This window comes from Carcharhinus amblyrhynchos, chromosome 8, assembly GCF_965287045.1.
Source record: "Carcharhinus amblyrhynchos chromosome 8, sCarAmb.v2.hapA, whole genome shotgun sequence".
Lineage (NCBI taxonomy): Eukaryota > Metazoa > Chordata > Chondrichthyes > Carcharhiniformes > Carcharhinidae > Carcharhinus > Carcharhinus amblyrhynchos.
In genome coordinates, this window is record NC_137331.1 from 55,523,169 (window position 1) to 55,547,575 (window position 24,407).

Sequence of the window (24,407 nt, forward strand, 5' to 3'; positions counted from 1 at the left end):
CAAAGTCAGAGGTGTGGTAGATAGTGAGGAAGGGTGTCATAGTTTGCAGGAAGACTTAGACAGGTTGCAGAGCTGGGCCGAGAGGTGGCGGATGGAGTTTAATGCAGAGAAATGTGAGGTAATTCACTTTGGTAGGAATAACAGATGTGTTGAGTATAGGGCTAACGGGAAGACTTTGAATAGTGTGGAGGAGCAGAGGGATCTAGGTGTATGTGTACATAGATCCCTGAAAGTTGGGAATCAAGTAGATAAGGTTGTTAAGAAGGCATACAGTGTCTTGGCGTTTATTGGTAGGGGGATTGAATTTAGGAGTCGTAGCGTTATGTTGCAACTGTACACAACTCTGGTGCGGCTGCACTTGGAGTATTGTGTGCAGTTCTGGTCCCCACATTACAGGAAGGATGTGGAGGCTTTGGAGAGGGTGCAGAGGAGGTTTACCAGGATGTTGCCTGGTATGGAGGGGAGATCCTATGAGGAGAGGCTGAGGGGTTTGGGGTTGTTTTCGCTGGAAAGAAGGCGGCTAAGAGGGGATCTTATTGAAACATATAAGATGATTAGAGGTTTGGATAGGGTGGAGAGTGATAGCCTTTTTCCTCTGATGGAAAAATCTAGCACGAGGGGGCATGGCTTTAAACTAAGGGGGGGTAGTTATAGGACAGATGTCAGGGGTAGGTTCTTTACCCAGAGGGTGGTGAGGGATTGGAATGGCGTGCCTGCTGCAGTTGTAAATGCGCCTAGTTTGGGGGCGTTTAAGAGGTCTGTGGACAGGTTTATGGACGAAAAGGGATTGGTTTAGGTTAGTGGGTCATTGTTGTTGTTTTTTTTAACTGGTCGGCGCAACATCGTGGGCCGAAGGGCCTGTTCTGCACTGTAATGTTCTATGTTCTATGTTCCTAACACAACCCTCACACCTCCATGGTGATCTCACTCCCACCCCCTCACAGGGTCACAGTGCTTGCCATGTATCGCACCCCCAGCCCTCCCCCATTCCCCATAATGTCCCCCCAGTAGCTCTAAGGCCCCTTACAGGCTCACTCCCACTTATCTCTCACACATGCCAGACAACATTCCCATCTGATGTGGCACGACTCCCACCTACACTGTCTCCATCTTTTTCATTGCAGGACAGCCGGATGGAGTTATGCCAGAGCTCAAGATGCTAACCCTGTTTGAGGAATGAGTCCTTTTGCTATTGAGCGTTATTAATGCTGGTGAGGAGCTGGACCATACTTATACAGAGGTCTAGGAGGGGGCAAGAGACACAAGTGAGAGCCCTCGACACATCCAGCCATGGCGCAAGTCTCAAATGAATGGCCTTTCTTCTATCAGCATTCCCCAGTCCTGCACTAATGCAGGCCAATCAGCAGACCTGCCCAGACCAGCCTCACAGTCCTTGGACACCACAGACTCAAGCAGCTCCAAGGGAGGCAGCACAGCTGTCACCCACACCCTCCACCAGTGCACCTTAGCGGGAATAAGTAGTAGGCAGGTTTCTGGATCACTCACTGGTGAATACCTCACACCTGATGATCCATGCTCTGAAAGATGCTGAGACCCAGGCAGATATACTCTTGGATTCAGAGAGCTGCTGGGGCTGCATAAACAGAGTCCCAAATATCAGAAAGGAATGACACCATCCCTCCTCGGACTGCCAAGCCAACTCGGAGTCCCATCCCTTTTGTCCGAGGGAATGGTGCCATTACTGTAGTCCAATGAGGCCAACACTGTGAGGGTGCCATCCACAGAGGAGACCTTGACACGGGATGTACATTGCATGGTAGAGGATGTCCACATCATGGTTTATGTTATGAACACTGTGGATGAGGGCGTGAGCTCAGTGGTGCAGGGATTCAATTGCATGGTGCAGGCACTAGTGAGAATTCCTTGAGTGTCAGTGTCAAAGGATGGTGGGCTTCTGGATCTTATTCCAGCTGTCCCATGAAGGAGCCCAGAAGCCCCTGTGGACCCGAAGGGAAGAGGATTGGTTGGTGTGCAGCCCAGGGTCTTCCACCCACGGGATCCTTGGTATGTCCAGAATATCTGTCCCGCCTCCTGTGGGTGACACACTTCCAGCCCCACACACACAGAGGGCAACACTGCAGCACCTGTGCTGCCCAAAATTTGGCCTGGACCCTCAAAGTCCAGGGGACACCTGCCAAAGTTATCTCAGGGAAAAGGGCATGGAAGTCAGCAAGTGGCCTCAACCTTGGCTGTGGATCCTGGGATATGCCTGAATGTAGCAGGACAGTGAGGAAGGTTGAGAAACTGTAGACACCTAGTGGATGCGCATGAGTGTGATAAGTCACCACAGTAAGAACTAGCTTGCATTAAAGTTAAATTTGATCACCCGTAAGGAGCCTCCAAGCTGCCCTGTTATGGCACCATGCTCTGTAAAGCTCCGGGCAAACTCAGTGCTTCTTCCCTGTGTAGTGAGAGAATGACAACAGTGTGTCTCTCCCATCTCCCACATGGACAACACAGTAATGCCATGCTGCTTTTGGCAATCCCTATCTATGGAAGGTTCCCCATCCTCTCTCTCCACATCAACACTTAGGCCTGCTCATTAGTAGTTGGAGACTGGGACCCCTAACCTTAGAGGAAGCAGTAGCAGCTGACATGTTTTAATTCAGCCTTTCTGAGCCCCTAAATCACCCTGTTCAGTGGCAAATCACTTTTGGCTTTGTCAGGCAGAAGTCAGGCATTTTCAGAGAATCATAGGATCCATACAGTGCAGAAGAAGACCTTTCAGTCTATTGAGCCTGTACTGACAACAATCCTGTCCAGGCCCTATCCCCGTAACCCCACACATTTATCCTGCTAATCCCCCTGACGTTAAGGACGGGATTTTACCGCCTCACTCGACCTGAGACCAGAAAATCCCACCCAGGGTAAATGGACCTTCCCATTGTCCATCCCTTTCCTGCTCAAATTCCCAGGGCAGGTGGGCTGTACAATTCCAGCGTAACAGTCAATTTAGCGTGTTTAATCCACCTGACCCACACATCTTTGGACTCTTGCAGAGGATAAGAGGAGCATCACTCTGTCCTCACTGCAAGTAATCATTCTCCTGCAGTGTCAGGTTAGTCACTTTAGCACCCTGCCCATGAATGGTGTGGCCATCACAATATTGTCCCACAAGATCCACATTGTTGAGAACCATGATACCACATGGTAAGAGAAGTCTTGAAGTCCTAATCCTGGTCATCCCCACATTGAGAGGCAATGAGGACATCCTTAGGCCACATGCGGGCCCTGGCCATCGTCTGAGGTCTCCCCTCTGCCTTCTCTGTGGGTCTGTGGGTTGCCACCGTTGTCTTCCTCATCCGAGAAGATGTGGCACTTTTCCATCTCCTCCTGGTTCAACTGCTCTCTCTGCTGCAGTGCCATGTTGTACAAAGCGCAGCACACCACAATGAAGCAGGACAGCCTCTGGGGTCTGCATTAGAAGGCTTTCCAAAGGCCACACGCCTGCTCGGCCAGTGCATATGTTAATACATGAGCCTCATTATAGTGAGGTTTCAAGGGTGTTTGATGCCCCCACACTGTCAACAGCTACCCACTGAGGGAGCTACCTTTATCCAAGAGGAGCTATACCTCCAGCTGCTGCTCTTCCTCAGAAATGGTGGGATCTGTGATGGTGGGATGTAGATATCATAAAAACTCCCAGGAAATGGGCACACGTCTGCATAATGCACATGCTGTGACATAAGCACTGGACCTTTGACTTCTGGAGGTAGGAAGTTCTCATGGCTGATAGTGAATTAAAAAAAAATTAAAAAGGAATGAAAATAAAGAAACAAATTTCTTAGGATTAAACCATTCAAACAATTCAGAATTGAGACCTTCCTGTGCTGTATTTTGCACATAAAAATGGCAAAGTACATTAGCTTAAAAAATCTTTGGGTATATGAACATGGCAATTATGCTAGACCACATCCACAGCGGACCCCTGTCACTGACCACAATAAAGTTCACAGGGTCAAGGGATGGGTTTTTTTTACCGATCTTAGGCAGGGAGGGCCCCTAAAATGTCCACCAGCCTTCGCCTGGGAGAGAGGTTTGAGTGTACATTTCCTTATCAAGATAATTGCTTTAAATAACTTCTTCTGTCCCCACAAAAAATGTTTTTCCATTAGGTCATTGTGGTTTCACGTCCTAACCCAGCCTATATACTCGGGTGTGACACACTGATTAGGAAATATGCTGGTGAGACTAAGTACACTTAAACTTGGAAAATGGATTGTCACTTTGAGAAATCCTGCTGTTTCAGGGCTCCTTTGAGACTATTCCAGGAATATCAGCGCAGCTGGGGATTTACCATGTTGAAATTTTGACCTTTTTTTGCTGTTCTAATGAATGTCTGCTAAAACAGCAATGCAGTTTGGGGCCATTATATATTTTATAGTAACAAACAACAAGCATACAATGAAGCAGCAAATGTTTTGACATAATTCCCAGCATGTTCATTTATTTTACTTTGTAGCATTAGCATGAAATGATGCATACAAAGAGTTATGAATTTAAAATAGTAAGAGTTAACTTTATGTTTGGGCCAGAACTTTACATTGCACATCCATCCTGGAAATACATGAGAAGATATCGGATGTGCGCGTGAGTTATCCGATGAGATATCGGACGTGCGCACTCCCAACAATTGAGTAGGCAATTAAGCCTACTATGGAGTCAATTAAAAGCAATTTGTATGTGGTCCTTACATGTTCGCAGTTGGCAAGTGGCCAGTTGGCCAGACGGCATCCACATTTTTTCAACTACCTTGATCCAGGGTGGAATGAAATGTCTAGTGTAAATAAAATTTTAAAAGTCGTCTGGAGACTGGTTTGATGAGTTCGGCTGAAAAGCATTTGAAAATGGTGCATTGACACAGGTTGCGTGTTTTCATCACATTTAATTTGTACAGGTTTGCAACTCCCCGAGACAGCAATGCAACAGCTGTCCGCCTTGAGGGAAGTGATGAGAAATGCCAGCGTATACCCTCCCTTTTCTTCCACCCACCCAGCAGCACTAAGCCTTTTTCAGTGCCTGTTTGACACTGGATGCCCATTAGTGGGCCAACCAGCGTGAAATTGTGTTTGGGAGCTGATTGTGACCAAAATGACATTTCACATCTGTTGCTAGGGCCGTTGAATGCACGCACCCAATGAGTGCAAAATTCAGGCCTGCGATCTTGCCATAATGAATATTATCTATGTGGTTCTACACATAATGCCGTCCCACGAACAGCAAGTGATAACATAGAGGGAAAAGTTTGACCATTGTCAGTATTGTTTACATCCATTGGCTTTTCAGCATTTCAGTGTAAAGCAGCACCTGGGCAAAGTGCAAAAAGGAAAATTAGGCAAGGAGAGCCATCACATGGGCTATAATGGAGCCCACCAGTCTCCCACCTACTTAAAAACGGATGTAAATTTTGCTGGTCTTGTTATGAGCAGGCAGTCCAATTGGTTCACTCTGCCATTTTGCACTCTGCCTATGTGATACTTTATACTCAAGTTCAAAATCAGAAAATCTGTCCCAATGTACAAAGTGTTCTGCCGATAGAAACAATGATAAAACTGTTTCATCTATTAATCAGACTTGGACAAATGCTTTAGAGACATGAGTTCAAATCTCATCATGGCAGCTCGAGGAATTTAAACTAAATCAATTAATAAATCTGAATAAAATATTAGTCTAATTAATGACATTCACAAAACCCTTATTGGTCAGAAAGACCCATCTGCTTCTCTTGTTCACCACCTTCAGGAGCAGAAGTGCTTCCTTGATTTGGCCTACACGTGACTCCAGGCCCACAGCAATATTGTTGATTCTGCCCTTTGGAGGACTTAATAAGTTAATCAGTTGTATCAAATCAGTATAATAGTTTTGCAGTGCTTCAAGAAGGCAGCTCATCATGACCTTTTTAAGGGCAATTAAGAATGAGCAGTAAACGCTGGCCTTGCCCAGTGATGCTTACATCAAGACTACGGGTCAGATTTTACCAATTGTAGGCTAAGGGCCGGATCCAGACGTAAAATGAATCCGAGCCCGGAATCCTCATTCCAGCGCAATCATACACTTTTTGCTGGCTCCGGTCCAGTCTGTGCCGTGGGCAGGGCTTAGCACGGCTGGAATGATCGTAGCTCTGAACTGCGCATGCGCAGTTCGAAAAAAAAATCTGAAACAGCGCGCCCGGGCGCAAAAGACAAAACAAAACAGAGAGAGCCGAGATGTGTCAGGGAGATGAGTCACGATCGGACCCCCCTGGGAGGCAGCACCCCCAGCAGACACCCCCCCAATCAGACACCCTCAGGAGGCAGCCACATCTCCCCCACAATCAGGCCCCCCCCTCGGCAGAGCAGAGCCCCAACCTACCTGGGTTGCTGCTCTTCCTGCACCATCCTTCTGACCTGCACTCGGAGGGGGGCACAGGCTCAATGGATCTCTGGTTGGGGTTGAGGGGGTGGTGGAGATTCTTCCAAGTCCATCCTTCTCCCTCCACCGACCCCACCAACGAGAAATCCATCTGAGCCCGTCCCCCGCTTCTCTGGCAGACACCACCGAAAGGCCAGGAAGGTGCTGCACGATGTCGAACAAGTGCAGTAAGAGGTCTCACAACACCAGGTTAAGCTCAACAGGACTTTAACCTGGTGTTGTGAGACTTCTTACTGTGTTCACCCCGGTCCAACACCGGCATCTCCGCATCAATGAGTGCAGGTCAGAAGGATGGTGGAGGGAGAGCAGCAATCCAGGTAGGTTGGGGGTGTGCTCTGCCTGGGGGCAAGGGGCTGCCTCCTGAGGGGGTCTGATCGCTGGGGGGGGTGGGGGGGGGGTTCTGTCTGGGGTGCCTGCCTCCCAGGGAGTTCGGATCGCAGGGGTGTGCTCTGTCGAGGGGGGTCCGCCTCCCGTGGGGGTCCAATCGCAGGATGGGGGGAGGGTCTGCCGGGGTGGTAAGCGGCGGTCTACAAAAAGTGTTCGAGGAGGATGGGCTTCGGAGGTTCTCCTGCAGAATAGAAATCCACTTCGGATTTTTATTCTGCAGGTTGGCAACAGCACAGATCCGAAGACGGTAAAGTGGGATTTGGCGGTAGAGTTGGGTGTGCGGTTCGTTAAATCAATTTAACTGCATGCTAATGCATTTGAATCGTTGGGGCGCGGATTGGATCCGCACCCAATAAGGTGTTGGTAAAGGCGCAATCTGCTCGAATTCAGGTACAGATCGTGTTACAGGCCCGATGCCCGAATTTACTGCGATTTTACACCCAAAAACGGGCATGAATTTTTGGTAAAATCGGGCCCTAAGTTTTTAAAATTCACAGTTGGCTGATGGCAGTCAGTGCCTTGAGCTCTCCAATTTTCCAAATATGTTGCACTGCTATCCAATGGACAGAGTGATTTGGGTGGCAAACAGAGCCACCCTCCTATCACTTTGAATACGTCCCAGCTGTGTACCATCAGCTGGGAGGTTTGACACGCACCACTCCATCTCAGGAAAAATTTTAATCCAGGCCATCTGATGGGATCTGATAACCTGCCTGATTTACACCCTGTAAAATTTTATTGCCCATTGAAAGCAATAAAAAATAAAGTGGGCAGGGTGAAAAATGAATAGCAAGCAAATCACAATATAAAGCCACATACTTTGTGGGCCTCTTTTGGCCCCCTACTCCTCTTCCCTTGGTTTGGCCTGGTGGGAAACTAGAATTGTTTTGCAATGCAACATTACAGTGAAATAACAATCTGGTCCCAATGACATAACTGGAACCTGATCGTAAATACCCAGATGGCTACCAGTGGTGTCCCTCTTACTAAGAAGAAAAGTCAAAGTAGGAACCTGCAAGAAGAAAATGCTACCTGAGCAGGTAAGTCTAAAGGGTGACTGCTCACTTGCCAGGTGGACAGTATTAAAATTTTTGAAATATTAAAATCATCCCACAAGTGTTTGTTAGTATCAATAAAATACACTGGATATCCTTCCTATTCAATATGGAGTAGGATAATTTAAGCATTTTGTTTTAATGGGGATAATTACAAGTGCAATTTTATTTCTCATGTCATACAAGGCTAACATTTTTTCAAGCATAACTGGTCTGAGAAATATCTTGCACAAAACATGATTAAATTTGTTTGGTAGTGTTAAACTCCAAGAACAATTAACCTTAAGATCTGCAGCAACTCAAACACTCTCCTCTGTTGTAAAGTACCAGGAATAGGATAAACTCAAATATCATCCTCTGATTTGAGAGCAGGAGCATAGAGCCTGTGGTCCATTAGAAATGGTGTCTACCTGGAAATCCAGGCCTACATTGTAACCTGAATCCCTAAAAATCTTCAAATTTTGGTAGCAAAGCAGTTTGGAGCAGAGCATCCATTATTCCTGAAAGAAGAAGAGCAGTGGCATTGTGTCACAGAGGCAGTCCAAATGGCAACATTTTTGCCATCCTTGGGTAGGATGTGTCGTCTAGTGGTGAGCTCTCCCAAATTATTTATACAAAGTTACCACTCCATGATTAATAAACATTAGCAGGGTTGGTGATTGGGGTTATTAATGTAAATTAAGTAGCTGTTAAATTTGTTATTAAAACAGTTCACCATTGGAGACTGCAAAAGGAAAGTCACAATTGCCTGTTTTATTTTGGGATGCATTTGTGGAAAGATTGGTAGCAGTGAAGATGGAATAGTTCTTCTCATCAATTAATCCTGTGTATGTAATTTACATTACATTTCATTATACATTAAATATTGACCTGTATCTTGTTTAATGGAAGCTAATAGATCCTTATGTATCAATCTGAGGGGAGAATTTCATTGAGACAAATATACACACAGTTGTGTACTATGCAGCATTGTTTATTAGCAAGATTGCAATGCCATATAGGAGCAAAGTGGGATGAGTGCGGGAAAGGCGATGACATGTTTTGGCATTTTAGTTACAGGCTTTAGTTACACACTTAGCCGTTGCGCAATTTGGGCTCCAATATTGCAAATGTGTTTTATGAAGAGGGGCTGAATTATGTAATACTGAAGTGATTCTCTTTCAGTTTCATTGTTAGCAGGTTAACTGCCTAAATTTAAATACTGATGATACTCCCTGCCCACTGGCAGCAGGCCAAGGAAGCAAATTATTGAACCTGGTCGGAAAAAACAGTAATTAAAACCAGTTGTGGGTCTTTTTTGTCACTGAATGTTCCTATCCAGAAAGGAATAGGTTTTAGATTGGAACATGACTAGAGCATACTATATATAATTTATGCAAGGCAGCCCATCTGGTACATGTATGGAGTTTGTGCAGAGTGGTGCTTCGTCAGTTCATCAAGGAGGCAGATGTGAAGTAAGAAGTAGCTTTCAAAGCTGTTTCAGGCTCTTAACCATTCAGTTAAAGGGATGTTGGTTTCTCCTGAATCCTGAGGGACGTTGTGAAGCCCTGAAGTAAATTTTAATATCGTGAGGAAGCAGAGTTATCTGAATCAAAAATGAGATTAAAACCCTAAAAACATTTCCTTGTTTCCAATTTTTAACTATCTACAATTTTCTACATCACTTTTTTTTTTCAACCCTTGGATCCTTTTCCACAAGGCAGTATCAAACCTAGTGACATCAGTGGGTATAGTAACATAGCTTATGCAACTGGACTAGTAAACTGGAGCTAGCTACCAAGGCAGTACAGAAAATTAAGAAATCTGAAATAAAAAGCTGTTTTAATGTAATGGTGCCCAGAAAACTGCAGAATTGTTGTAAAAACTAATCTGGTTCACTAATATCTTTAAGGAAAGAAATCTGCTATCCTGACAGTATCTGTCCTGTATGTGACTCCAGACTCTCAGCAATCTTCTGAAATGGCCTCACAAGCCACTTCAGAAATACTGAGTTTGAGTGATGTCCACATTCCATGAATGAATAAGAAATAAAACAAAATTTGTACTTGGTTGTGAGAATCCAGAATTGATAACAAACTGGGAAATAAATTAATCAATCATTATGCAATATGACATTTTATTTACTAACCGCCTTTGTATTTTAGCAACATGTTTACCCAAAATACAGGGATTAGATTTTATTGAAGAAAATAAAAACCTGACAAAAGTTTTCTTTTTCAGGGGGATGTTTTACATCAGCATCAGGAATTTACACAGGAAACAATTCACTTACAAATTCTACAGGCTTTAATAGTTCACATCAGGTATTGCACCTTCTTATTTTATATTTTTGTATAAACAATATTGTAAGGGTAAATTAATTAAATGCTAAATTATTACCTATGCAGCTGGAAGAAATAAATAAGAGAATAAATGCAGCAGTGTTATTGTTATATATCAAACCATATTATTTTGGTAATTCCTTGCTAGGCATCTTGAAGGGAATTGCTTGATAGGGCAGACGCAACACGGTTTCATTAAAGGGAAGTCGTGTCTGACAAATTTACCGGAGTTCTATGAGGATGTGTCTAGGGCAGTGGATAGAGGAGAGCCGGTGGATGTGGTCTTTCTGGATTTTCAGAAGGCGTTTGACAAGGTACCTCACAAGAGGTTATTGCAGAAGGTCAGGGGACATGGAGTTGGGGGTAGGGTGTTAGCATGGATAGAGGATTGGTTGTCAAATAGGAGGCAGAGAGTGGGGGTCAATGGGTGCTATTCGGATTGGCAGTTGGTGACTAGTGGGGTGCCCCAGGGGTCGGTGCTGGGGCCTCAGCTATTTACCATTTATATAGATGATCTGGAGGAGGGAACCGAGTGCAGGGTGTCGAAATTTGCTGATGACACCAAGATTGGGGGAAAGGCAAATTGTGCGGAGGGTGTGGAGAGTCTGCAGAAGGATCTAGATAGGCTGGGCGAATGGGCCAGGAAATGGCAAATGGAATTTAATGTTGGCAAGTGTGAGGTGGTCCACTTTGGTAGGAAGAATGGTAGGAAGGACTATTACTTACGTGGCGAAAAACTGCAGCAGGCGACGGTGCAGAGGGACCTCGGGGTCCTTGTGCATGAGTCGCAAAAACCCAGCTTGCAGGTGCAGCAGGTGGTCAGGAAGGCGAATGGGATGCTGGCCTTCATAGCGAGTGGGATTGAATATAAAAGTAGGGAGGTCTTGCTGCAGCTGTATAGGGCATTGGTGAGGCCGCAGCTGGAGTACTGTGTGCAGTTTTGGGCGCCGCACCTGCGCAAGGATATTTTGGCCCTGGAGGGAGTGCAGAGGAGGTTTACTAGGCTGATACCGGAGTTGAGGGGATTGAGCTATGAAGAGAGGCTGAATAAACTAGGCTTGTACTCGTTAAGAGTTTAGAAGAATGAGGGGAGATCTCATTGAGACATATAAGATGATGAATGGGATGGATAGGATAGAGGTGGAGAGACTCTTCCCGCTCAAAAAAGACAGTAGGACTAGGGGGCACAGCCTCAAGATAAAGGGGAGGCGGTTTAGAACGGAGTTGAGGAGGAACTTCTTCACTCAAAGGGTGGTGAATCTCTGGAATTCTCTGCCCGTTGAAGTGGTGGAGGCTGCCTCGCTAAATATTTTTAAGAAGCGGGTTGATGGGTTCTTGATAAGAGAGGGGATTAAGGGTTATGGGGAGAGGGCGGGAAAGTGGAACTGAGCCACGACAGATCAGCCATGATCTTATTGAATGGCGGGGCAGGCTCGAAGGGCTAGATGGCCTACTCCTGCTCCTATTTCTTATGTTCTTATGTTCTAATATTATTATTTGCAATGCATTTACATCCTTCCTTATTTATGGAAGGATGTAAATGCATTGGACACAGTTCAGATAAGGTTTACTAAACTAATACCTGGAATGGGTAGGTTGTCTTCTGAGAAAATGTTGGACAGGCTAGGAATGTATTCACTGGAGTTTAAAAGAGTAAGATAATTTTTTGTTGGAATATATAAGATCCTGAGCAGCCTTGACAGGATGGATGTGGAAAGGATGATTCCCCTTTTGGGAGAATCTAGAATTAGGGGTCATTGTTTAAAAATAACAAATCACCCATTAAGCCAGACGAGGAGAATTTTTTTGAGTCTTTGGAACTCTCTTCTCAAAAGATGGTAGAAGCAGAGTTTTTGAATATTTTTAAGGCAGATTCTTGATAAGAAAGGGGGTGAAAAATTATCGAGGCAGACAGGAATATGGAGTTGAGGTGACAATCAGATCAGCCATGATCTTATTGAATGGTGAAGCAGGCTCGAGAGGCTGAGTAGCCTACCCCTGCTCCTAATTAGTCTGTTTGTATGTTAATATTCCTCTCCAAATTAAACAGAAGTGGCAGTCTGTTAAAATTGCTTTTAATTGGTGCAAATGGAGCAATAATACAATACAAGCAGCGACTGCCGTATTGAAAGAATGGAAGGAATCACCAGAATCCTGTGATATATTTTGGATCCCCTTTTATTATTTTAGGAGAGAATTAATCAGAATTTGTATTCTCTGATTAATTACACAGGCAATAGTGGAGAAGGTGCCAAGCAACTGTACATTTGAAAGTATTTTCCTGGAGTCATGTGCAGATCAAGCACAAATCCTAATGTATTTAGAGTATCCCATGTGTAATTCTTTCATATTCTTCTTCTACATATCTTCAGTGTTCTACAGATATCTTTCATTCTTAATTGAATTATTTCAAACTTCTGCTGATTTCAGTCAATTTTATTGGTCCTAAACCATTTAACTCTCCAGCGCAGTGTTCCATCTTGTATATGCAATCTTCTTCATCAAGTAGTCTCATGAAAGCAACAAATTCACTATTTATAATGAACTCCGTAGCTTTCTTATAAGCTGCTATCTACCAATTTATGGTATGCACCAACTTTTGGGTATCTTCTGTTACATGGCTTATGGTATTGATATAGGAGTGCTTAAGTCTTAGTGAGGAGAAATTGATTCACATTGTACCTGTTTTCTGTGTAGGAAACAAGAACTACAAATGACCAGTTTTGCTTCACTCCCCAGTAATTAGCCTCAGATGATATTCAGGTATCCTGGATGGCTGCCTTAAACATATGATAAACTTTTGGCAATAAGGGGCTTAATGTTCAATTATGAATACTTCCAGAAATTGAGTAGCAATTGTTAACAAGTGGTTATGTTTAAAGAAATTGTATCTACATATGGAGCTATGGGGAGCAGCATAACTTCACAGCATTTCCGAGGGTCTCTGCTAACTATTCTCCCCTCCCTCTCTCCTCCTCCTCCCTCTCTTCCACAATTTGGGAGGAGAACTGCTACCAGCAAGTTTAGGCATCGAGGGAAACAGCCTCAAAGGGACTCGGGCTGCATTGAATGCCTCACAAAAAAGGTACTTTTTGGGAAACGGGTTGAAGGTTGTGGTTGCGAGGGGACTTACGTTACTGTCAACAGCCAGAACGCTTCAAAAAAAAGGTACTTATCAGGAAATGGGTTTAAAGCAGTGATTGTGAGGGAACGTGGGCTACTGTTGACAGCCAGAATAACAGAGGGAGTTCTAAACTGGGAGTACCGAGATCATTATGGGGAAGCAGTCACGAGGGAAGTTGGGCTGCATTTGATGGGAAGGGTAGGAAGAGCACAGTCGGTAAGGGAGTGGCTGACGCGAAGAGCACAAAATGAGGGGACCAGTCCTACAATTATGTACTGAAACATGAGTGGTGGGAAAAATTCCCACCAGTGGGAAGAGAAAATAGTGAGCCAGTCTGAGTGATGGGGCCATTCAATGAAGAATCTGAGAGCTGGACATTATATACAGAACATTTTTATTCATACTTAAACGCCAATAAGGTGGATGAAGACCTCGTGGTAGCGGTCTTTCTGAACACCAGAAGGAGTTAGACATTCACAACGCTAAAAAGTCTGGTGCAGCTTGAAAAATCTGCAGAGAAAGCCCTTGCCGATTTATGCAAATTAGGGAACCATTTTGCACACAAGCCTCTAAAGATAGCAGAACATTTCCAATTTTATAAGAGGGCACAAGCTGGAAGGAGAGTCCATTGTTCAGTTGATGGCCATTTTAAAATGATTGGCTGAGCACTGCAAATTCGGTGGGTTTCTTCAAGATACTTTATGGGACCGTCTAGTTTGTAGTCTCTTTAACAAAGCCATCCAATGAAAACTTTTAACAAAAAATATTTTAGACTTAAGCATAGCGTTTGAAATAGCTACTGCAATGGAGTTGGCCACCAATGAGGCAACACAATTGGGAGTTAGTGCCTGAGTACACAAAGTAGCCAAAACGCAGCAGAACGTGATGCCAACTGTAGAATGCTGCCATTGTGGCAAGTCTGGCCACAAAGAGTCAAGACGTTGGACTTGTAAAGCCCAATGCTGTCGATGTAAGCAGGTGGAGCATATTGCCCGGAATTGTAGGACTTAAAGAGGTAAAGGGCTGTCGGTGAGAGACTATCCTGAAGACAAGGCAACCAACTGCCAGCTAGGAAGGGGATAGGGAGTTAGCCAAATCTGTGGAATTTCAGCTAACTATATTGTCAGTCCATTGAGAAGCTGATCAGTCCTGGTCCTTCCCAGGTTAGAAGGGAAGATAATTAAAATGGAGGTGAATGTGGGGGCAGCGGTGTCACTGATTCCTGACTCCATGTACAGAGATAAAATAAAAGCACTGCTGTTGAATCCTGCCAGATTACCATAAGTGCTGACCTGGAACATGTGGTGCCACTGAAAGAATATGTACTGGTGAAGGTCTACCAAATGCATCAAAGAAAATGAATGCCATTATGAAGGCTTCTTGATCAGAAAACTTATTGCAATTACATCCACTTCTGGAGTTTTAAACTATTATGGCAAGTTCATGCCAGATCTGGCAACCGTGCTAAAATCTTTACACTAACTGTTTGGGAAAGGCCGGCCTTGGAGACGGACCCAGGGGTGTGCGGAGGCTTACTGGGAGGTAGAACCCATTTTGACTCAAAGTTGGCTTTACAATTAGCCTACGATGCCCCGCCTTGTGGCGTTGGTGCTATATTGTGGCCTATATTGTCTAATGGAGAGGAAAGGCCCATTGTCTTTGCATTAAGTTCTTGAATGAAAACAGAGGAAAACTACGTCCAGGTCAAAAAGGAAGGATTGAGTATTGTGTTTGGGGTGAAAAAATATCACTTTTCCTTTACGGCTGGCATTTCGTGCTGCTAACCAATCAGAGACACCTCACCACCATTTTCAGGCCATGTACTGGAATACCAACTATGGTGGCAGCATGCCTACAAAGATGGGCACTACTTCTATCAGCACATTCCTACAACACACAGTATCAACAATTAGAGAAGCATGGCAACATGGATGCTCTTTCAAGGCTGTCTCTCCCTGGACGAATGGATATTCTGGATTCCAAGTTGAAAATCATGTATTTTTGTTAAGAAGATAAATACCAGTGTCCGCAGCCTCGGCCAGAATGCTGTCTGTAATGACCCAGTCTTAAGTCAAATCATAGATTTAGTCTGGAGAGGGAGGACCAGCCATAGAAATCAGCCAGATTTAAGTCCCTATCTGTCCAGGAGGTGAGAGTTGTCCTTGTCAGATGGGTGTGTATAGTGGAGTATGAGAGATGTCATTCCTCCCATATTTAGAGGAAGGATGCTGGAGCAAGAGTACCAAGGGTACCTGGACGTGGTGCAAATGAAGGAGATAGCCAGGAGTTATTTTTGGTGATTGAGTGTAGACTCCCAGATCAAGGAGAAGGCTGGTTCTTGTGAATCATGCATGATAGTGCAAAGGGCGCCATCATTGTCAGCTCTTTCACCCATATCAATGGCCTGAAGCTTCTTGGCAAAAAATCTTCGCAGATCCTGTGAAAGGACAAATGCTACTTGTGGTGGTCGACGCCCATTCCAAGTAACCAAAAGTGCAAATCTTGAAGTTGGTGTAAGCAGAGGCAACAATAGATCGACATGACAAACTATTTGCTAGATTTGGGAATCCTAAACAAGTGGTGAGTGGCAATGGGCCCCAGTTTGTGGCAAAGGAGTTGGGAGTATCTTGATCACCAATGAATCCAACAAGTGAGGCTGGCTCCGTCCATACCACCCTACGACAAATGGCCAGGTGGAGAGGTTTGTCCAAACTTTGAAGCAGGTGTCGAAAGCTTCCCAAGGGGAGTGTTCCCTTGGCATGCGAGTGAATCAGTTCCTGAAAATGTATCACAATATGCCACATGCAATGACCCAGTTTCACCGGCGTCGTTCATGTTTTGTTGCAAACTAAGAACCACATTTGACTTGCTTTGACCAGAAAGACAAAAGACAGTAGAAAGGAACCAGAAAGGATGGCCTGAAGGAAGAGGAATTCCAAATCGAGGAGTTTCCTAAGGGGAGAGACTTCCTGGAACTATGCTTCAGGAGAAAAATGGGCCCCAGCAATGGTGGAGGCCCAAACAGGACCATTGTCATACTTGTCAATCTATTGTTGCCTCTGCTTACACTGACTTCAAGATTTGCACTTTTGGTCACTTGGAATGGGCATCAACCATCACAAGTAGCATTTGTCCTTTCACAGGATCTGCGAAGTCTACATGGATCCTTTGCCAAGAAGCACTTCATGATGATGAATGTCAGAGCCACTAGCTAATAGTCAGTAAGGCACGCTTCTTGGTTTCTCTTAGATACTGGGATGATGGTCATCTTCTTGAAGCAGATAGTGACCTCAAATTATTGTAAAGAGAAGTTGAAGATCTCTGCAAATACCCCCACCAGCTGATCCGCACGGGATCTGAGTGTTCGTCTGGGTACCCCATCCAGGCCAGCCGCTTACCATGGGTTGACCCTGTTATGATGCTGAATAAGCCATTCCTCTTTGATTTACTTCTGCTTACCTCATGGTCTCTTTATACCCATAAGGAGACCTCAAACATAAAAGACGGCTCCCGTCTACTACCTCTCTAGTATTTACTGCCAAGGCTCATACATGAATAGTGGCAAAATGGGAAATTTAGAGGAGGGCGTTTTTGAAAAAGGTATTGTTATATCTAAGTACATTCTTAATTTTAGGGGATAACTGTGTAGTATGATGTACAGAAGTTGCAGAACAGAAAGATTCCAGTTTCAGTCCTGAACTATGCAGAGTTAGCTAATTTAAGCCAGGACAGTGATGAACCAGCATAATGTTCCCTGTTTCCTGGACTTGGAAGCGAGAATATCATCCAAGATGTCTGCACTTGAAAACTATATAATTATTCTTGCTATATATTGCCACAATGTCTGTTTTGAGTGTGTGATCTTTGGGTGAGAACATGATCAGGCTCAGATCCGAAAATTCAACATTACATTTGGGTGCGTAACCATAGTTGTAGCCAGAGAATCACCTTCAATAGTTTCTCTTCCTACTCCTGCAGTTACCTCTGGAGATCCCCAGCAATCTACGCTTGGCACCATCCTATTTTGCATCTAGTTGTTGCCCCTTGGCTACATAATATGAAAGCACAATGTCAGATTCCTCATCTATACTAATGACAGCCAGCACTACCTCACTGCCATTACATCTGACCCGCTTACAGCCTCTAATGTCAGACTGTTTGTCTGATATCCAATTCTGGATGAGCAAATATTTCCTGCAATTAAATTTTGAGAAGATCAAAATCATTGCCCCACTGCAAATTCTATACCTCTCCCTGGCAATTGTCTGAAACTAAACCAAACCATTCATAAACTTGGTGTTGTATTTGACCCTAAGTTGTGCACTATGCACCTGATATTCAAAGGAGGTCACTGAAGGAGGTGTTCCCAACAAGGGTTTGAGCAGGAGTCATTCCAGGCTTCCATCTTGCTCATAAACTCTTCCTATCTGAGGCCAGGTGGGAAATGGCTCTTAAGTGATCATTAATTGCCAACATAAGGTCCTCAATTGGGACAAGGGTGGGTTGACTAGCTGGCCAAGGCCTCTCACATCTCACCATCAAGTTGCAGAGAGATCAGAGTGGGCAGGATGGTGGTGGGAATGCTACCTGGGGAATTTTACAGGCTCTCCCAATCTGCAGACCTGCCAGTGGGGGACCATAAATTCTACCCCACGTCTTTGTTACCTATGTATTTGACAAGTTAAGTGGTCACCTGGCTGGCCTTCCATATGCTACCCTCTAAAAGTGTGTGCTTTGCTGCCCATGGCCTCCCCACACCAAGTGCTGTTCATCCACCTTCCCTGTGCTCCCTGACACATATTCACTCCTGATCTGGCAATTTCACAAATTTTAAAATTTCCATCCTTGTTTTCAAATCCCTCCTCTTCGTATCTCTGCATTTTCCTCTCACCTCACAGCCCTGCAAGATATCCTCAAATTCTAGTTCTTGACACAAGCACTATTTTAGTTCTTCCATCATAGCACAGTGCCAGGGACCAGGTTTGATTCTGTTCTTGGGTGACTGTGTGGAGTTTGCACACTCTCCCTGTGTCTGCATGGGTTTCATCTTGGTGCTCCAGTTTCCTGCTACAGTCCAAAGATGTGCAAGTTAGGTGGATTGGCCATGCCCCTTAGTGTCCCAAGATCTGTAGGCTAGGGGCATTAGGAGGGTAAATATATGGAGTGCCAGGGATAGGGCTTGGGTATGATATTCTGTCAGAGTCAGTCAGACTTGATGGGCCAAATGGCCTCCTTCTGCACTATTCGGATTCTGTGATTTTATTCTATGATCATTGGTAGCTCCTACTTTTAGCTGCTTGGGCCCCAAACTCTGGAACTGGATCCCAAAACTTTACCTCCTTTCTACCTTCCTGACTTCTAAAATGCTCCTTAAATCCCAACTCTTTGACCATGTCTCAATACCTCCTGAGTGCCTCAATGTAATTTGTTTGATTATACTCCTGCAAAGCACCTTGACACTTTTACTGTGTAAAAGGCATTATATAAACTTATGCTGTTTTTGTTTAATCTTATGAGTAAAGAATAATCACTCTCTTTTGAACAGGAGGAAAAAAAATTGGAGTACAATATCAGCACAAATGTCAAAATACAGTGCTTTGAGCAACCATATATATTACAGCTGCCAAAATACAATAGTTCCCAAGTAACAAGCTGTTCAGTTGCTCAACATACAAATTGGTTCTGAACACAAACTTTGAGTTATAACAATACCTTCTTAAATGTAATGAAAATATTTGTGTAAGTATATATTTGGAAAGTTTCAGAATGCAAAACAGTAATTCCAAACTGAATTCCCAGAAGAAGGAAGGATTGTAAGGCAATGCAAGCTTCATAATGCAGTTTTTGACTTTACAACATGCCATGATTCTGGCTCTTATGTGATATTTAGTAACTGCCATTCAATCCCCACACTTGTCAAGGCTACTATGTGTATCACTTTGGTTCTGCACACAGATCACCCTGCCCTTTCATCATTCCACATTGATTCAAATTGTCAGTGTTATACTAGTTTACCATTTACTGCACAAATGCTACCCTGTCAGGCACAGTTAAACAACACCATCAAGCTATCCTCACAACTCGTAACTCTTTGAGCAACTACAATGAGAGCAAAGCTGTTAAAAATCAATAAGCTTGCATACTCATCTGCTTGGTTCCAGAATAATAGGAAAATGGGATGTTGACCTTGAGTTTGCATTCAGCAGCAAATAAGCATGGTAATATAGGAATTAGAAACAGAAATAGGTAATTCAGCCTTTCGAGCTTGCTCCACCTTTCAATCAGATCTTGGCTGATCTCTTTCTGGTCTCAAATCCACCTCCATATCTGTTCCCCATATCTCTTTAACCCGTTTTATCAGAAATTTATCTATCTTCTTGAAACCATTTAATGTTTCAAACTCCACCACACTATGGGGCATCAAGCTTCACAAATTCACCATCCTCTGCGAGAAGTACTTCCTTTTCATCTACGTTTAAATCTACTGCCTCTCAACCTATACCTGTGACCTTTTGTTCACGATTGCCCCAAAAGGGAAACATTTATCCTACTCTTACTCCATCAATCCCTTTTACTATTGTTTATACTTTGATCAGGTCCCCTCTCATCCTTCTAAACTCCAGTGAGTATAAGCCATACTCTCAAACTGTTCAAACTCTCTTCATATGTCAACCCTTTTATCCATGGAATCAATCTGGTGAACCTCCTCTGAATTGCCTCCAATGTCAGTACATCCTTCCTCAAATAAGGAATGGCATGATCATTCATTGGACTGTAATTGACCCCCTTTTCCTAGGCTTTTGGATGTGACTTGTTATGTGTAACTGTGCTGTCTGGGGGGCGGGGGGACAAGTGCAAGACTCTTCAACTGATAAGATTAAAGAGACCTCACTGAGAGTCTAAACAGGAAGTATAAACCAGGAAATGTAAACAAAATATAAATCTCTAATGTTCTTCTTCTGATAGGAAACAAATGGCTTTCCATCAATGCCACTTCTTTAATATAATAGCCTCAACACCATTGGCCATAAACTGAAACATGTTTGGCAAGTAGAAAGTTCAGCTATCCATCATCAGATATTAGAAACATAGAAACCCTACAGTGCAGAAAGAGGCCATCTGGCCCATCGAGACTGCACTGACCACAACCCACCCAGGCCCTACCCCAATATCCCTACACATTTACCTGCTAATACCTCTTACTTATGCGTCTCAGGAGACTAAGGGGCAATTTAGCATGGCCAATCAACATAACCCACACATCCTTGGACTGTGGGAGGAAACTGGAGCACCCAGAGGAAACCCACACAGACACGAGGGGAATGTGCAAACTCCACACAGACAGTGACCTAAGCTGGGAATTGAACCCAGGTGCCTGGAGCTGTGAAGCAGCAGTGCTAATCACTGTGCTACCGTGCCACCCTAAATGACCTAAAGTATATCAGGTTGTATATATCTGACTTGCCACTGTCAAATTTTTCTTTTAATCTCAAATCACCCAGGAAAGCAAGGACAACTACAAACTCCTCTACTCCGCTACAAATTGTCTCCTCTGACAACCTGCCTCTGCACCATCCATCCTATGCATTACTTTTAGACAGGTCTAATGAAGAACTGAAACAAACACAATGGAGTAGAGACTCTCTAAGTGCTGCACCATTCATTCTTGTGGCAGCTCTTTCTCCTGGTTCCAGTCTTACTTGACATGCATTCTACATTCCAGTGATTTTTCCTTCTTTGCAGGATAATTACTTACGTGTTCTGTAAGAAGCCATTCTTGAGTCCCTTCTCAACTAGCATCCTGCCCTCACCAATGTATTAACATTAGCTCAGTATTAACAATCTCATCTTTCAAGTCTTACTCTAGAGTCTTGGGGCCAAATTTTCAATTGTTGGTAAGTTGGAATTGGGTATGGATACAACTCTGTTCGCAGAGGACATCTCTGGATCCCAATGCCCCTGGGACATTGGGATTTTCAAATGGAAGATGGAACACATCCAATTAATAGCCCATTTAGCTTGTTGAGAAGCTTGTTAACAGGCTGGGAAGGGCAAGGACAGCATTTTCAATTATGAGTTCAGCAAACTTGAACAATTTGATGCACATTAGTGCACAACTGTCTGATTCATTGCAAGAAGAACTGTAAGTTTCATAGAATCCCTATAGTGCAGAAAGAGGCCATCGGACGTATTGAGCCTGCACCAACGACAATCCTACTCAGGCCCTATCCCCATAGCCCCACGTATTTAGCTTTCTAATCTCCCTGACATTAAGGGGCAATTTTGCATGGCCAATCAATCTAACCTGCAAATCTTTGGACGTGGGAGGAAACAGGAGCACCTAGAAGAAACCCACACAGACACGGGGAGAATGTGCAAACTCGACACAGACAATCACCTGAGGCCAGAATTGATCCTGGATTCCTGGCGCTGAGGCAGCAGTGCTAACCACTGTGCCACTCGTTTTGAAAAATTTAATCTGTCCGTTCATGGAGGATCTTGCGCCGAGTCATACACATCACCGTTATTGGGCTCATGGCCACTTTCCTGTGCTTTAACAGTGCTGGCCCTCCAAGGAACAGCTTGCTCCCTTCAGTAAGGCAGTGGTAGACTCCATTATGGCTATCGTTTCCGCCTTTGTCACTGGTGCGCTGAAGGCAGCTCCTTCTAGAGACACTCAATGCCACAGCTGAGATCTGAGCTTGCTTTCTGTCCAATTAGGATTTCAAAGACACAGTGGCAATGCAATGTCATTATCTGGGCACAGTTTCCTAACCCCTCTTTGAAAATCTAGCCCTTGAATACAAAACCTAAAGACAGTACTCCAAGTGCAATGCTGAGGTAGTACTGCACTGTTGTAATGCCAGAGGCAATCTTACAAAAAAAGTAAGTGCTGAAGGAGCATACAAATGGGAAAGAATCGCACCCATTTTTCAGAGTGAGGTAAAAATCTAATCTTGTCACACTCTGAGCAGAAGATGATGCAAGATCCATTTCCCATCAGCAGAGGGAAGGGGCAAGGCCTAAGTTTACCAAAAGCTGACAGTTCACAGCAGAGAGCGCAATCAAGTGTGCACAGATCTCTCTGTTCTGTACACATTACTGGCCTTTGCGACTGACTGCCCCTCCACTCTGACCATTCCCCCACCCTGCTATCAGTGGCCTTCACAGCCGATTTTCTCGACCAATTCCCTCTTCCACGAGCCACTGTGACAGGCTGGCAGAGCCAAGATGCCAGGCTGGCACTACGAAAGGGGCACTGTCACCGACCTTCTTGAGGGTTTCACTGACCTCCGGTCGTACCAGCAACACCATCATAACAGTTCCCATTGCTGTGGACCATACGTGATCCTCGCCAGCAAGGATCTTGACCGGCGAGGTCCCTTAGGCAAGTAAGCCCGGACGATCGCTTTCTGGGCTCACTTGTAATATTTCAGTTCTATTTAACATAGAATTTAAATATTGAGAATAGCCTCGTGCCCTTTTTGGGATATCCAGTGGTGGTATAATTACGACAGGCAAGAACTCGGGAGTGAACACGATTTTTTTTCTGCCTCTCTTGCAATCTTACCGACTCTTCCCGCCCATTGACCAGCAGGATGGGAAGATTAGATTGCCCTTGTCATATTTTAGATGAAGTAATTAAACCAACTTCTGCCTCTTCAGTTGAATATAAAACATCTTATTGCACCATTTCAAAAAGAGCAGAGGAAGCTAATATTTAATTCTCAATCAACAGTTCTAAAATAGGTTTTCCAGTCATTATCACAGTTCTGTTTGTGGAACATTGCTGTGCACAAATTGACTGCTGCTTTTCTTGTCCTTAAAAAGTGACTGTACCTTAAGAGTACTTCATTAGCTGTAACACACTTTGGAATGGAAAAGTGCTAGACAAAAGGAAGTTCTTTTTATCTTCTAATATTATACAGAAGCATACAATTAACTTTCACTTTGATGCTGACTTGTATCCATTTCATCATCCCCTCCATCAACCTCACAACTATCACCAATGTTTTCAACTGCTTATTCAATATTAATATCTGAGTAAGCCAAAATTTAAACAAGTGTAATGTTTGCAAAACCAAAGTCATTCTTCTGCAAATACTGATGCTACTCCAGTTTCATCTAATACTTTCTTCTCAGCCTCATGTGGGGATTATTGCAGAACTGTTTGACCCTAGATTAACCTTTATTCATTGACCCAGTTTGTCACCCAGGCCATTTTCTGTCACCTGCACAACATTGCTTGCCTCCCTAATCTATCTTTTTATCACCCATGGCTGGACTTTCTGAATGTTATCATTGCCAGTCTTCCTACCTCCACAATTCATAAACTACACTTCATTAAGAGTGCAAATGGCCTACATCCTTATCCACACCAAGGTCCACAATTCCATCACTCTGATTGTCGATTGATTTTCCGTTTGTCCAATTATCAGCTGTAAGATTCTCAGGCTCACTTTGAAAGACCCCATAATCCATTTTCATTACTTTACAATTCCATATAAGTGCCCCCACTGGTCCTTCAAAATTAATTTACATCTTATTCCCCCTTTCTCTGCTCCAGAATATCTCAACATTCTTTCAGTCATTTTGTTCTGCCCTCTGAAACTCCCTCCCTCGGCATCTTGCTTTGTCATATAAGTATTTCGAAATCCTCCTTAACATCTTTTTCTTTGACCACGCTTTGCCACCAAGTGACATTGCTCTTTTCTGCCTCCATATAATGTTTACTCATTATCCATTGCCCTACAAAGTGTGGAACATCACTCTACGTGGAATGTCCACGATAGAATTGTGTTATTATTGATGAATATTATGAAAAACAAAATTATTTCAGTACAAAGGGAAGAATATTTAAAAAGAATCTAAATATGTTTATCTTATTTTTTCTAGGAATATTCTTACACAGGCTTTGGCCAGGGACAATATGCACAGTATTATAACAATTCTCCATACCCTTCCCCTTACATGACAAGTAACAACAGCAGTCCAACAACTCCTTCAACCACCACAACATACCAACTGCAAGATATACCAACTGTCACTAGCCAAGCTGTTTTGGATTCAGCTACAGGTAATAAAAGT

The 24,407-nt window shown here is 43.9% G+C and overlaps 1 protein-coding gene across 1 annotated transcript in view; it reads left to right on the forward strand.

Annotated features, from left to right (window-relative positions):
- Positions 1-24,407, forward strand: part of eya1 (EYA transcriptional coactivator and phosphatase 1) — a 169,686-nt gene that overhangs the window by 41,621 nt on the left and 103,658 nt on the right. The window contains exons 7-8 of the mRNA XM_080194096.1: positions 10,095-10,177; positions 24,216-24,396. Of these exons, the coding sequence (XP_080050222.1) occupies positions 10,095-10,177; positions 24,216-24,396 (264 nt within the window). The remainder of the gene's footprint in view (positions 1-10,094; positions 10,178-24,215; positions 24,397-24,407) is intronic.